The sequence below is a fragment of the Betta splendens genome, chromosome 10 (genome assembly GCF_900634795.4).
Source record: "Betta splendens chromosome 10, fBetSpl5.4, whole genome shotgun sequence".
Lineage (NCBI taxonomy): Eukaryota > Metazoa > Chordata > Actinopteri > Anabantiformes > Osphronemidae > Betta > Betta splendens.
In genome coordinates, this window is record NC_040890.2 from 18,230,661 (window position 1) to 18,246,554 (window position 15,894).

At 40.5% G+C, this 15,894-nt stretch overlaps 1 protein-coding gene across 1 annotated transcript; it reads right to left on the reverse strand.

Moving 5' to 3' along the window:
• Positions 1-152: 152 nt before the first annotated feature.
• npm1b (nucleophosmin 1b) lies at positions 153-12,247 on the reverse strand. The gene is made up of 11 exons (XM_029165366.3): positions 12,124-12,247; positions 11,730-11,812; positions 10,883-11,002; positions 10,637-10,730; positions 10,320-10,408; positions 10,038-10,096; positions 9,822-9,882; positions 7,192-7,281; positions 3,520-3,615; positions 3,366-3,440; positions 153-2,272 (listed from the first exon to the last, which is right to left on the reverse strand). The coding sequence occupies exons 1-11, from the start codon at positions 12,170-12,172 to the stop codon at positions 2,219-2,221; spliced, it is 870 nt and encodes a 289-aa protein (XP_029021199.2). The 5' UTR covers positions 12,173-12,247; the 3' UTR covers positions 153-2,218.
• Between the last annotated feature and the right edge of the window lie 3,647 nt (positions 12,248-15,894).

Below are 15,894 nucleotides of genomic sequence, written 5' to 3' on the forward strand. Positions count from 1 at the left end.
AACGGGGCACACCTGGTGACACAGCTGCTTGTGAAACATCCATTCCTTTATGTACAAGTCCCCAAGAATTCGTGTAATGTCGCCATTTCGCAGAATCAAAGCTAAACAAAAGTCTTGTACTAATTAAGATAGAGGTTGACAAGACCACTGTGTGACTCAGTCAGCCTGGATTCACTTTATTCAGGTAAAGGAAAAGAAGACACAGGACACATATGCTCATATTAACAAACCATGTCAACAGTCAACACTCATGCATGAACTAACCTTTCTTTCAACAGTTCGCCCATCATCAACTCGGCATTAGAAGACCCTCCAAAACAACAGGCATCAGCTTGTCAAGGAGATCACCATCGCCTTCATCTCTTTTTTAAAACATATTAGCAATGCGCCTACAGTTACTTTGTACAGTACTAAATAATAATGAACTGTGGACTAATAGGAGGTCCAAAGTAAAAATACAGGACACCACTTTTCAAAACGGGTACATAGTCAACCAAAACAGTTTTAATCAAACTAGAACACAAACATTACAAATGCAAACAATGACGAATGAAAGCAGACTCAAACACAGAATCAAAGTGTTCAGCTGCCACAAATGAAACGAAAAGCAAAGAATTCATTTACAGAAATGAATGTTAAACAATTTTTATTTAATGTTGATAACTGGACATCATTCTTCACCTACATTAACTAATATAGTCAAAGGACTTTCCTAATGTACATTACAGCCAGGAGAAAGGTCGACCTTCTGTCTGATTGGTTAAAGGTGGAACGTAACCACTACCATTTGGCTTATAAAATGCATTATACACTATCATAAACACGCCATAAGCATAAAGCCAGTGCGTGTGCATTGACTTCAGAGCATCAAGATGCAGACAATTAGGGGCCTGGGCTTCGCTGGGTTTCCATTAAGGTGACAAGTTTTTCTCACAGATTTTCTAATGTTAAGATGAAAACCTGTGATAATCATTGTATAGTGAAGCACAATGTTGGTGCCAGCTCGTAAACATACTCCTGGATTTGGTTAACATGTACTTGCTGTGTTGTAAACCTTTAGAGTTCAATGTGTACAACATGGACTCAACACATCTGTGGGTTGAGTGAAAGAAAATGTTGAGTTTGTATGTACAGTATGGGAGGTTTTCCTTCACTGTAATGAACAGGTGTTAATGGGCCAAATATGAATCCACACTTCTACAAACTAAATCCAAACTATGTTCCTTCATGTGGTTTGAAAGGTTCCCAGTATCAGCTGATCTGCATTTACAAAAAAAACATTTGGGATGAAATGGTTCTAATTTGCTTGATAAAGTGATACACACATGTTTTTATGAAGACATAATTGTCGCACTATTTCTATAATTTAACCTAAATGTTCTGCATAAGCTGTTGTTTGTCGTTTTTGCTTATTTGACTAGTCTGATTGAAAAGAAAATGCAACTCTGTGGGTCACAGTATCCTGCAGGACACGACTAATCAGAGAGGCAAAAAGAACAAAGGGCATTTTACATTTACACGAACTAACCTAGCAATCTTACGTGTATGTGTATATATATATATATATATAATACAATCAGCAAGCAAGTTGCAAGCTAAAATGCTTTGTAAGCCGGACAAAATTAAAAGAACCAAACATGTTTATCTCACTTCTCAGTGACAGGATATAAGCTGTTCCTCGCTTGTCTCAGCCATCCTACGTTGCTCATACTCACACAAACTGGAACTGTGATGTATTTTATGTTACAGTAGAGATATTTAAAGGCACATTCTGCAATATCTCCTATTGCATTATTGATTTAAAGTACACACAGTGTCATGGATGTGAAGCACAGGAAAGCAGAGGAGCTGAAACAGCTTCTGGAACTGGACAATTAACCAGCTGATATATTTGTTTCAAACTACACAATTGTGTTCTGTGTATGCAGATACTGTATATTACTGTATATTATATTGTGTTAGTTGGGAGTTTTGATATCTATAGAACTTAGCACATGCTCCTGATACAGCTTTCAGTGAAAATACATCCTTATTTTCAGTCTGCACTTCGCATCTAAAAAAATAAAACCATGACACCTGGATCATTCATGGCTTAACCACTTTCTGCTCACTGAAAGTCGCCGTTAAAAATACTGACACAAATAAGGCCAAGTAGGAAATCTCGCTGACTGTGCCTTTAAATGTCTTGCAGGATGCAAAACACACAGCATACAGTTTGTTACTTCTTCTCGATCTTCAGTGTTTGTACAAAGCTCCAGAGGTCCTTGACCACCTGAGGTACAGTAGGTACAGAGGAGAGAGACGGACAACAACAGAATCAGAGAGAAATTCTAAACGATCCAAATGAAGTGCTGTACAACATGAGACACATGACTCACTTTTACTACAACATGCTTTTGTGCGTCCTGCCTGTGGGAACACTGCGCTTACACAGGCCGGTTGGGGAACAACGAGGGGTTGGGTGGGTGCAACAGTACATACCAGAGTATATGACTAGGTGCTCCAGGTCTGACAGATCTCAGCCTTGGCTGATGAAACCAAAGCACTTCCACAGATGTTTCGACACACTGGGATCAACAAGCTCTCCCCAACCCGACTCCACCCCCACTCTGTTCCTAGTCCACCCAAGCCTTGCTCTGCTCCAAAGAGCTTTCACCTGCTCTCATAGCTGTACTGTTAACACTGTAGTGCAATTACACGCAAATGTCTGAATGGCTCCATTCAAGTGACCACGATCCAGCACATGCTTTGATACAGAAAACACTGACATACTGCTGGGAAGCATTTAGTCAGTTCTGAGTTTAACCGTTTATCTTCTAAAACAAGCAGCAGCACCAGGATTCATCCTATGTTCAGAAAATCCTTCTCTTGCTGCTGGTCAAAGGCCTTGAATCTGAAAGAGACTGGTACAATTCACATACCACCAGTTCCTTCATTAAGGCTACAAAAGACACTCAGGTCACTAAATCATAGAAAAGGCTTCGCCTTGGCAGGTGTACTCCCATCTCATCCCCACAGAGCCCACTGATACAAAACAAATATAAATTATTAGGAACACAGTGTTCTCCTTTTAGACATTGAGACATCTAAGACCTGCTGGACAGTGGAAAGTATAAGAGAAGAAAACCCTGATGATCTATCACGGAGAGGAGCTCTTAAAGCTTAACACGTAAAGGATTGTGCAGCTACTAACATACAGAAAACTGGTATAAATCTAAAACCCTGGCAGTGATCATTGCTCCCCAGCTGAATATTTATGACAGTAAAGGCATAATGTGTAAAAGCATACAAGACTAAAGCAAACTGAAATGATGAGGAAAATAATCAAAAAATAGTGTGCAACCAATAAATATGAGATTACTTACGGTTTTGTCTGAGATTTTAAAAGCATTCTTCACGAAATTCTCAAACTTCTGCTGCGACTTAGGTAGTGGTTTCCCCTGGAGAAAAGGGCCATTTAATCACGTTTCAGACATTCAATTAGGAACAGTCATTTGCAAAGGAGGGTGACGGCCTTACCTCCTTGGCTGTTGTTGACAACTTGTTCTTGATCTCAGTCAGAGACAGAGTTTTGGACGGGCCGGCCTGGGGTTTGTCTTTTCCTGGTGCAGGGGCCTTAGGAAACACAAACTACTGAGTAAAAAGCACCTACAAGTGTTTTAGGGATGAACTCATGCTGACCAACGGGCTAATCTGCGCTGCAGCCCTGTCCTGACCCATTTCGTCTGGGTCTGTTTTTACAGGCTTGGCGTGGGTAACCAGCTGGAAGAAGATAAAAGCTTCACAAAGGACAACAAATTCTAGCCTAATTACACCATCTTTTGTACAAATACATCAGGTACAAATTATGTTTTTATTGTTTGTAAGCAGGAGAGGGCAAGCCCCCAACTCTGCAAGCAGCGAGAGATTGTTTGGTGAATGTGGGTTTCCAGTAAAGGCAAATCCTCACAGCTCAACTACAGGAACACGAAGGGTCCAAGTTCAACTGCTTCACTCGTTTGAGAAGTTTGAAAACAACAACAAGTGTCATTTTGAGCAGCTAGGAGTGCTGCGTGGTCTCTAAGAGGAGGGCAGCCTGAGCGCTGAACAAGCAGGGCCCCCGGCCGTGTCCGGACCTGGGCAGCGGAGGCCCCCAAAAGTCCTCAATTAGGATGTGCCTGGATGTGACAACAACAACACACAAAGCAAACCGAGTGACGGCATGTTTCACGAGCCACAGACTTGTTCCTACACGTGCAGCCGGAGAGGAATCCAGTGAAATTGCAGGGTTTTACCCACAGCCACAGACACATTGGAAGAACAGAGGGGCACCGAGCTTTTACAGGGCGAGTCAGAAAGGCACAGCCCCAGAAACAAGTAAACAGACTTTGGCCCCTTTGCTCGGTGTTCAACAGACTACACCACGTCTGCACCATCCTTCAGCAGCTTGGTGCAGAAAAAAGTCTGATTATTTAGGAAGCACAAACACACGACCTGACATTTTACGCACACGTTTTGACATTTTAAGCTGGTTTCCACAATTAGCCTGTATTAGCCATAACGTCCAGCATCATCTCTCCCAGACACACATACATGTCCAAGGTGTATAAGAAGGAATGGATTACGTCAGCACAATCTCTGGTACCAGCCTCCATACGCGCTGGTGTGGCTCAATTTCCATAGATAATGAGGCGCAGCATGTACACGTGTGATCGAGGTAATATTATATACATATAGATTGTATGTGTTGTCTGACTAATTATGTTTTTCAATGCTCTTTGTATTTATGTCCTCAATGCAAAAAGTAGTATCAATAACCCCAAAGTAAATAATTGCACACATGCACATCTATAAGTTGAACAGTATTATTAATATTTTCACGATACTTTAACAGCTTTAGGACCTAGAATTGTTTTATTTTTTTTTTCCAGTTGTTTGTCATACATGACCCAGTGTTACATCAGATGTTAAACATTCCATTTCAAGAGTCCATTTTTATATTTAAAACTCAAATTCAGTTCCCTGTACAAATATTTTTGTAAGCAACCAGCACCTGTCATGCATTAGTTAATACACCTTTAGCAGCTTTCACAAGCGGCGTAAGACCTGAACTTGTTAAAAACAGGTGGAATTATTTTAGCCTAAAAACATACAATAATCTGTCCCTGTCCCTAAAAGAGCCGCAGTTTATGGCACAGATCAAAAGGCATGAAGTGAAGAAAACCCTTGATGCACACATGCCAGGCTGTGAAGGGAGCGCATACACTGTTGGCCTCTGGCCAGACAAACGCACTAAGGATTTATTATTTACGGGCAGCTCTCTACTTCCAAAGGACAGCTGTGGACCTGAAACAGCTGATAAACACACAAAGCCAGCAAGCTTTTTCATCTGAGCCAGACGCTGATTATAGATGCCACGAGACATGGAACTTAATCACAAGCACGCTATCATTTGATGCAATCTCTTGTCTTCAATCCAGAACAAACACATGGTTGTAACACCTTTGCTCATCAGGTCTGTCCAGAGAGGGTAGTTGTCATTTTGTTGGAATGAGGGCTTCATGAGACGATGGCTCTAAAATAGGCCGTTTGTTAATTAGGTGTTCTTTGTTTTATTTAATACTGGCCTATTCTTTACTCTTACATTTGCATGTTAAATACATGGTCGAGTGGTCGAGGGGGACAAGTGAGATATTAAAGAACTTTGATATATAGGAAAGGTCAAAACCAGTGGAAAGACCTGAAACAGTTTATGCAAAACGTCAATGTGTCACAAATAGTTCTGTCTTGTTTGTTTAATGGAATTCCCTTTATCCAGCTTTAGGACCTGTATAGAAATGGAGTCACACTTGAGGTGGGTCCTTTGGAAACACTTCATGCACAACAGGTCAAACTTAGACGCAAACATTCTTACAATCATGGGAACAATAAAGTAGCACTAATAAGACAGGCACCTGTTCTAACACATGTCAATCAGTCGCTAAAACAATGACTCATACCCTTTGGGGATAAGACCGAGTGAGGTTCTTAACAACTTTATGAGTGTGACGTAAAGTCGATGGCATCAACTTCTCCAAACCCATCAATCAAGAGACACCAGCTGGAAGATAAAGCAACTTAAAATCAGCACATTTCCAGTTAGTTGGTTTTCATGCCAAGTCTCTTATGCAAGAAGTGAAACTACATGCTAGGCTATAAGAGGTGAGAACTGCAGTACTGGCAACAGATCTGACAAGCCAATCTAATGACCAGTCACCTGCATTTAGGAAAGAAAAAAACAGACATCCACGCCCGCTTCCTCACTCCTCAGGGGCATCTGGAAGCGCAAGCTGCACCAGACATCAAACGCTGGTAATGAGAGCAATTGGGAGAAGGTGTGTCCAGGAAGTCAGGGGTGTAAAGAGGTTGTAGAAAGGGAACAGTTGTTGTGTAGAACTAGTGAGGGGTGGGGGGCTCAAAGCTCCACACCCCAGAAAGCTGAACTGACAGCATGGTCTCATGGCTTCAGCTGCCCATCAGCTAATCCCCCAGAGCATTTCAAGAACCACTGTGTTATGTCTGGACAACAGCCACAACAGAATTAGCTGAACTCCAAAACACAGCAAAAACAGTGGCCCCGGGGGGGATCCCTTTTCTCACCTCCACAGTTTAGCGATCCAGTGGCTTAGTGTTTAACATGGAAGAAACTGAGCTTTCTTCCTAGATGTCAGTCAAGCAATGACAACTCTCTTTGTAGACCAAATGCATAAAAAAGACAATGTGCTTTTATTGTAAATGTTTACCAGCAGTCACCATTCACATGCCTATACACCTTAAGCAAGTCATTATATCACAGCAGGTTTTGCAAAATGTGTAAACCTACTCCCTGATAGGTGTGTGTGCTACAGGGGGGTGAGGAGTATCTAAAGGTGGCTGCAACAGCGGGGTCAGGCCAAGGGGTCGCAGGTTTAAACCGTGCCCCAGGAAACCAGTTTAGAGGTCAGGTGTGTTTGCTTAAAGAGAGGCAGAGTTCAAGCTGTGGCTTTGGAGAGTCTTGTTTTAGAGAGGCTGTTCACGGCATTCCAGTCAAGAAATTAACTATCAGGTTTGGCTAATTGCAAGGTGCATTTATCACATTCCTTGACGCTGGAATGGGAAGACTCTCCACGGTTTGCTTCTTATTAACGTTGGGAATGCTAATGGATGCAGACTTTACACTTTGACAAGATGTACCTTAATCTGTGGTTTGACTGCTGATCCTGATGCTTGTCCTGCAGGACCGTTCTGTTTTACCGGAGCTTTGTAGGGCTTCTTAGCAAGGTTCTGCAAAACAACCAAAGACGCAAAAGCTCATAAAACACGTCACCAAGTCTTAAAGGGTAAAGAATAAGCAGAGCCCATAAAAATGTGTCAAAAGAAATGTATCAATGCTATTTATAGTAACCACAATACAAAGACCAGATGACAACAGGTTGTCAGTTAGTTCAACTGACAACTAAAACCATCATAGCAGAAAGCTCCCTTTAAAAAGACATAAATTAATAACTTATTCTGAAAAAAAATATCTATTGAATTTCTGGATGTGATAAAAATATGTTAACAATATGCATCTTCTACAAAAGACAAAATCAACTACAGGAATCAGTGTTGTAAAAAATGTGAGGAAATCCTAGACAAGCATGTTAATTTCTGAGTGTCCAGATACTTAGTACACAATAACCTGTCATTGTTCTCCTGGAGGCCTTCCCATCAGGTTTCTATTGCTTTCAGTCACCTGTGTAATTGCCTTGTAATAGCTAAGGCAAGTACCTGCATTTCCTGAGCACTAACCCCTTCTTTGCAACGACTGGAATTCATCTAGGAATGAGCAAGAAGTGTAATTGCCTGTGTTGATTTAACTGCTACAAGGCAATTACACATTTCCTAGACCAGTGCATGGTTACAGATGCTGGAAGACAGTTGTATGTTTTATAGGAAGCACATTAATCTATAAATGGACCTGTCCGCACTGATGTGAATTTGGACTCATAATCATGTATTCTATAATAATAATAATAACTATTAATGCAGTAATTTGTACTGCTGATTCTTTTTTGCTTGTGACAAAAGTAAATTGTTGTGAGTCAAATCCTAGTACTGACTAGTAAGCAACACAACTGAAGCAACAAAATTCTGGAAAAGCAGCAATGAGGTTGAAGAAATGAACTACGATGCAGGAAGAAGCAAGTTATTTGTGCGAAAGGAAGGTGAAGTCTGTCCTTTGTTGCGTGTTCGACTGTTAATATTGTTAATATTGTAAAATAATATTATATTGCAAAAATAATAATTGTATTATTTTAATCAAGCCCTTTCATCTCCAAGACATCAAGACTTAAAGATTGTGTTCTCAAAAGCAGTGTGAATTGTGTGAGCTTAATGGGTTTAAAATATAATTAAAGCACAGGGTGCCTAGAATTTCAGGGAAAAAGTTGATTTAGGATTTTAATTTGGAAAACATTTTTACCACTACTGATTTTTGATACCAAGTCAATTCACAAAAACCTTTGACTCACTGTGATAGCCAATATTGTTGAGTTATCAGTAAATCAATAACTGCTTCAGGTCCAAGTTTTTAAACCTTTATGTCTTCATTACTAAAGAATGAGACAGGATACCAATGGCGCAAAAGATAAGAAGGGTGAGGAAAAGGATTAAGGTCGTGAAGGGGAGGGATTGGGTTGTCGGAGGTGGGGGAATTAGAAGAGAAGACAACAGAATAAATCAACAGGTGACAGAAACACTCAGCTGTCATCTGTCCCTGAGGCAAAGATCGGCGCTCACATCGCAGGTATGTGCATCTGCCCTGCTTTGATCTTTGCCTGGCACAGTTTGCACTTGGATAGTGTTTAAAAAAAACAGAAAAAAAGAAATCACAAACAGACACAGATGTAAAAATGAGGCCGATACACACATGCACAGACACACTTGCAAGCGATTGTGGTAACACGCAAAACAAGTGTTCAAAGGCAAAGGCCAGGTGCAAAGCTGAAATGGCATGAGAGACGATAAAATGGAGCAATCATAATAACAATGGGATGACAGAGGGACAAAGATATGCAGCGTTACAGAAAAATGGTAGAAGATGTTTCCAACAAACTGTGCGTGTTTGCGGGAGTAAGAAACTGTATGTAGTATGATTATCTGCAAGGTAGCTGTAAATCTGTATAACACACTGGAACAGTCTGCTGTGTGCATTTGTGTATTCCTGACTGCATGTATACGTGTATGTGAAGGATAAGACAGTGCCGTCTTGCTGGTGACACGGTGAGAATTCAGGCAGATTACAGAGGAGAAATCCGATCATTACGCCACACAGACCCTGTGTTTTACTGCTGAAAAACAGGTGGGTACATGAGAGAACAGGATGAAAAAGTTCCCTGTTTTGTCTCATACAAAAAGGTGGACGGTCAGTGAGTGCAGGAATGGGAAGGGCCTGCTGAAATTAAATGCTACTATAGGATGCAGTCTGGGAGTAATAATTATGTGGCAGAAACAAAAGTGGAGCAGGCGGACTGCATTGACACACAAAAATACCTTTTACACTCTCAGAAAAATGGGAAGTAAAGCCCACAGCTACTCTGACCCCTGGTGGAGAAAGGTGGCTTGCAAATACTAACGGTACAAAATTATAACCTGCACCAACATTTTGATTTCATTGAAAAGGGATTTAAGAAGAGTAAATGAAAGCATATCTTATTAATTTTAAAGAATGTAACAGTAAGACACTATAACTACTGAATTTTAATTTTCTATGCTACTTGAACATGTTTGAATTTTAATATTATTTAATATGTATTTCTATTCAAGGAAAAGAACTGTCCTACTTTCAACTCTTTTCCAGCAGTCTTCTCATCATTTTCATCACTGTCATCATCATCATCATCACTGCAAAATAGTGGAGACCCAATTCATGTTAAGTAACATCAAAAGCAGTGGGACATAATGATATAACAATTCATTAAAATTAATCTGAACTAAACTTTAGGCAGATAAAAGTAGCTTATTTGAGTACATTGAGTGAGCAAACTAAAGAAGCATACTCGTCTTCATCGCTGTCTTCTTCATCATCATCCTCATCAGAATCCATCTTTAGTTTTTTCTACAAGAAAAAGAACCAAGTAACTGTCAGAAACCGTCTCAGGCTAAATAACTATGTTCGCAACAGAATTAAATACAAAGCTTTATATTTATGCCATCATATTGTCTAACAGCTTGTTCAAGTGCTTCTTTATATAGAATGTGTACTGAGCACTTGATATTGCGCCTGAGATGATTTTTGTTGTGACTTGATGCAGACTTGAAGAACAAACTGAGGCAGGTACCAGTGGAGGCTTCTTTCCCAACATCAAGCTTGCAGGTCGTTTCACCGGTGATGTGTTGTTCTCTTCCTCGTCCTCGGAATCCTTGACACCTAAAACGCAAACACTGGTTACCGGTTTATTTTCAAAGAAAGGATTAAAATAAGTTGCAATATATAATATGTAGTGTTACATAGTGTTATAGGTGCACAGGGTGTGTGATCTAAGTGAAGAATTCCTGCTAATGATATGAACTGTAATCTCATTCTGTGTAACTATTTAACAGAAAGTCTAGAATAAAAGAGAAAAACAAGGGCAGCAATAAAAGCTTTGATACTCACTAACAAAGTGTTGCCCACTAATGTGAACAGGTCCAGAGCCAGACTGAAGGCGAAAGGTAACTGGAGGAGTCATCTCAAATCCACCTAAACTCATCTGGAGGGCAGAAACAAAGAGAAGCCAGAAATAGTTTATTAATTAGGTCAATATACGCATCAATGATGTGTCATGCACATTTTTGTTGAGTAAAATTTGTTTGTGTGTTTACTTTTCCATATATCAAAAGTCCATGACTGTATTTGACTTACAGATGGCAGAATGGACGGCTTCAGCACAACCAGCGGGACTTTGGTTGTTTTTCCATCATAGGTGAGGCCTTCGATTTCCACCATATGGAACTTATCCTCAGCCTCCGCTCCAAGGCAAACCTGCAACAGCAGCACAACAGTACTTAATACTACATGTATGTCAAATATATAACTACATTTTATAAATAGTATAGAAGGTTATCCTAGCGTCATGACATAACAAAGTAATTACTGACTTTACTGCATGGGAACAACAAAACTGAAAGCCCTGCAGTAAAGCATAAAAGGCGTAGAGTATGTTGTTAACTGTGAGTTCTGCGCTGATCTGACCAGTGCACAACTGGACTACGTTTACATCAGAGGGGCATACCAATTACAAATAAAAAAAATTAAATAAAAATATATTTTAAATTTTGACTTATAACTAATAGTGGCCCAAGTATGTACAAGTATTCTTGATATAAATATTTACTAGTATTACTGTTGTTTTTGCTGTACTATTGTTACTACTTGTTTTCTTTTGCACATTTTTTTTTTTTACTGTTGGTGTTTACTTTCCTGTTGGTCTTTTTACTGCACATTTTTTTACTGGTGGTTTACTTTTCTTTTTGTCCATCATGCTGCTGCTGTAAACACAAACATTTCCCCATTGTGGGATTAATAAGATCGTATCCGATCCTATCCCACTCATTCAACAGATTGAATACAGCTTTATTTCCTGCTTTAAACTTTTAACGGTAAGGCTTCATAGCTAAGGACATTTTGTTGCACATTACATTAAACCTTTGACGTTTCATGTTACAACAGCTCAGTCGTGCTCGTTGTACTATGGAAAGCGTTGTCTTACTGTTTTGAGAGACAGCTGTTGCTCCGTATCGTCGTCATCTACGTCAATTTTGAACTCCCGTTTGTCGGATTTAAGGGTGCAACCTGGCAAACAAACGATACGCGAGACGTGTGAAAACCTTGAGGCTGTACGTATCTTACAACAGCACATACAAATGCATAAGATTGTTCACAAAGCAGGGAATTATTCATCGCTGTGCGTCTGCACGCTTCGCTCGGCTAGCTAACAAAAGAGCTGAATTGGCGCCGAGCGAAGCCTGCAGGCAGGCTATGCAGCGACCGATAGAATAGAATCGGGATAGAAATCACAAATGGCTACTTGTGCGTGGTAACATGACGTTAAAGTTGATTGTGCGACCAAATATTTTAAAGTTTGTCAGAATAAGCGAGCTCACCAAATAAGTACATTTGTGGTCTGCTCAAATCTGAACTATCGTCCTCCATCTTTGAAGAGGGTGGTTACACTTCCGTAAACTGTCTTGACGGCTACATGACTGAACCAATGAGGTATGCGAAAGTCCATGAGGGTAAAGCGACATCTAAACCAATAGAATTTAGAGAGAGGCGGGACAAATAACGTTGGGCGGGAGAGCATATATTAAGTGAACACAAGATGGCGCCGTTATTTTATAGATCGAGGTCATACAACGGTGCAGTACAAATACAAACTAGGCTATTTATGGCAAACAATTAAAAAAATACTTGTTTTTCAACTAATAAATAGAATATAGCTTAATGAATAAAATGAGTAGCCCCTGCCTTGTGAATTTAAAAATTAAAAATATTTGATGTACGTTATTCTAAAATAGACTTTGTTTTGCTATGGACGATGTATCTAGTGGAACGAGATGTTGTTATCATACGGTATATATAATATACATTGATGACACTATCATATCATTACTAAAAATCAACAAACTATATTAGATGACATCACATCCAGGAGCATGGCCCACTTGTTTATTAAACAAGGATAAACGGTGTGCAGGCTCACAGAAATAAAATATATTTACCTAGAGTAAGGTTATTAAATAATTTAAAATAATAACAATGTGTGACTTTGTGGCATTGTGAGTTATTTGAATTGCATATAAATCTAATTATGATTATTAAATAATTAACAGTAAATATTAATATGAGCAATGTAAAGGTGTGAGGAAATATGGGAAGAGTGCAGGTGTATTTTAATGGCACAGCTTTTACTATTAAATTGGGAAATTGTCCTTTATGTCCATCGTTCACTGTGCTGTTTGGACTAAATAAAAGAGGCCAATAAAGGTTCAGCCTTGGGGGCAGTTGGAGCTGGTGAAGAGTCTTTTGTGGTTTTTAAAAATATTAATAATGAAATGGAAGATGGCACAGAATTGTAGGAGAAGTTACTGACTTAGTCCTTGTGAATTAATCTGTTACTTTTAAAATTCTAAAAGTAAATTTATTTTTTCTTAGGCCAAAACATGCCTTACGTCATCAAAATGTTTTTTTTTTTCTACCTTGATTTGTTTGTCATGCTTGTACGATGGCTTGAGAAAACATTAAAGCGTCCCTGACTGCCAGGACACGTCTGCAGTTCCGCTGTCATGGTCGATGAGATGCTGATGCAAGCGGCCTTACTCAACACATTAGCGGCTGAAGAATCGCTGTGTGCATGTATGGTTCTGTTTTGCATGAGCCCCTGACAGCAAACTGGTGAACCGAGAGCAAAACACTGCACGTTCCACAGAACCAGTACAGAATATGGAGAGTGTCACGACAGCTCTGGGTGAGTGCAGGTTCAGTTTCTTCTACAGTTGTGGTCATGCTGAAAGACATCTTCACTCATCACTTGACTCAGATGGACGTGACTCAATACCTCTGTTTTTTCCTGCTACAACAGTCAAAAGTAGTTTAATTATCACTCCCATCAAATTGTAAACAAACTGTAAATAACAACTCGGGTATATATTGAAATGCTGCTTAATTTAAGAATAGGACATTTATTTCAATACACATCTATGGAGTTTATAGATTTCAAATAAAAAAATATGTTCTTCACCAGAGATTTGTGGTTCTGATGAGACGCAATCTTTTTGCTAGTTTGATATTGAGCTGTTTCTACGCTTCATCATAGACGAAACCTATTCAGACAATAACTTATCGAGACAATTTCATATGTGAACATTCTGCAGAGCTCAGAATGTTTACATATGAAATTGTCTAGACTGTCTTGTCTAATTCGTGTTCATGAATTAATCAATTAAAATAATGTAAATCTAATCAAATTTACTTAGATTTACAGCTAATAACACAGCATTAAGTACAGCACAACCCGTCAGCAGGATTGCCCTGTAACATGCACTGTGTTCCAACTAATCGACCGTAGCTGTATCCTAAGTCAAGGGCCGTAGAAACCTTTTGTCAACAGACCCTCACATGTCAACACATTCGACTGATCTAACAGTTTTGACAGTTCGGTGGAGGCTACTTTCATCAGAAATCTAGCGGCTCACGCAGCTGTTGGAGCCTGGATGTGGCTGTCAGGGCTGCAGACAGTTCTGTATCACATCTGGAATCAAGTAGAAACAGAGAAACCACACCTTGACTCAACGTCCAGACCTTATCAAATTACGCTCCTCTTGGCCGTGAGTCACACAAGTGTTTTGAGCAGGCAACACAAAAGGTTCAGACACAATACACTACACTTATTATCTGCATGAGAAGGAACACATTTCCATATTTTTCAACTCTATATCAATAAGTTAAGAAAACACTTGAAACACTTGTAAGCCCTGCTCTAAGATGAACTCACCTGAATGTGTATACAGTTTGCATAAAAAACTGTAAATGCTCCAAAACGCTGCCAAAACATCTCCCGGTGTTTGTGTATGAATCCAACCTCCAACCTTGGCAGCGCTCACGTTTCTGGATGACTGAAACTGCAGCAGCTGCCTCTTAATGACTTAGATGTTTACTGCTTAGTAAGATTAGAAACAAGTGATGGGAACCGAAAGAGCGTGATGCACGGGATGTGGTGAATAGCTTCTGGTGGCCCTGTTCAAAACACAGTGTTTGATAGGAAGTCTGATATTCTGACTGAATGAAGACAGGACTCTGTGGCGGCGACAGGAGGAGGCGAGCCAGAGAAAAACAGAGGAGAAAGATCTACAAGCACCTGCAGTAAAACACAATGCACGGGTTGGAAAACAGCAGCGAGAGGAATTTTCCCAAAGTGAGGCCAAGTCACGTCTTCATGGCGTCTTAGGCAGATGAAAGCAGCAGGGAGCGCAGGAAATGGGGGTGGAGGAGGCGTCGCCTGGAGGACTGCCTCTTACTGACAGGATGTCAGCGGCGCGAGGTGCCCTGCTCAACGGCTCCACGAAGGTGCGTGCTTGGAGACAGCGGGGTTGTTTGGGATGAATGCAGTTGCAGAAAGCTGGGCCTGAGCAGGCAGACGCCTGTGATGTCCACAGCACAGACGGGAAACACCCAGTCTGTCACCAGGCTTTTGACGGTGCACGTTCATTCACATGTAACCTGAACGATGCGTTCGCTGTGCCCCTGGATGGGTCGTTTTTGTTATGACTCAGGTGGACGATAAGGCGGATGTGGTGATAACAGCTGTTTACGTCTGCCTGGTTCCTCGCTGGCCGTGAGTCACAGACAACAATTCAAGTCAATTCCAAAAATGATTAGGGGAGGTTTGTTTTTTTAATTATGCTGGAAACCCATGTTTACTATCATGGTTTTACTTTTCAAAACCACAACTATGCAGCTACTTCACCTTCTGAGTGAGTCCTGCTCCTGTTCCATGAGAATCACGGGAACAAAACAAGGCAAAACAAACAGAACCCAGCAGGCACGCGACCGTCAGCGTTAAAATATGGTTGAAATAACGCAAGTTGTTTTCGTGACGTTGACTGAACCGTGATTGCACGTTAAAATGCCAGAGCGCGGTGGGAATCGTCACCTGGCAGCCGCTCCACTTCCGCTTTCCTCCGTGCTCGCATTCAAATTGGAGCTGGCGCCTCTTTGCGAACCTTTATTTATCCAGGGAGGTTTTTGCAGTTTTTCCAGCAACGCCCTTCTTCACGTTCGCACACACGCGGGAGCTGTAGTCATCGGGTTTTATGGAGACGAAAAGGTTCTGCACCGTTCTGATACAATTCAGTGGTATCTCACCTCTGGGTGGT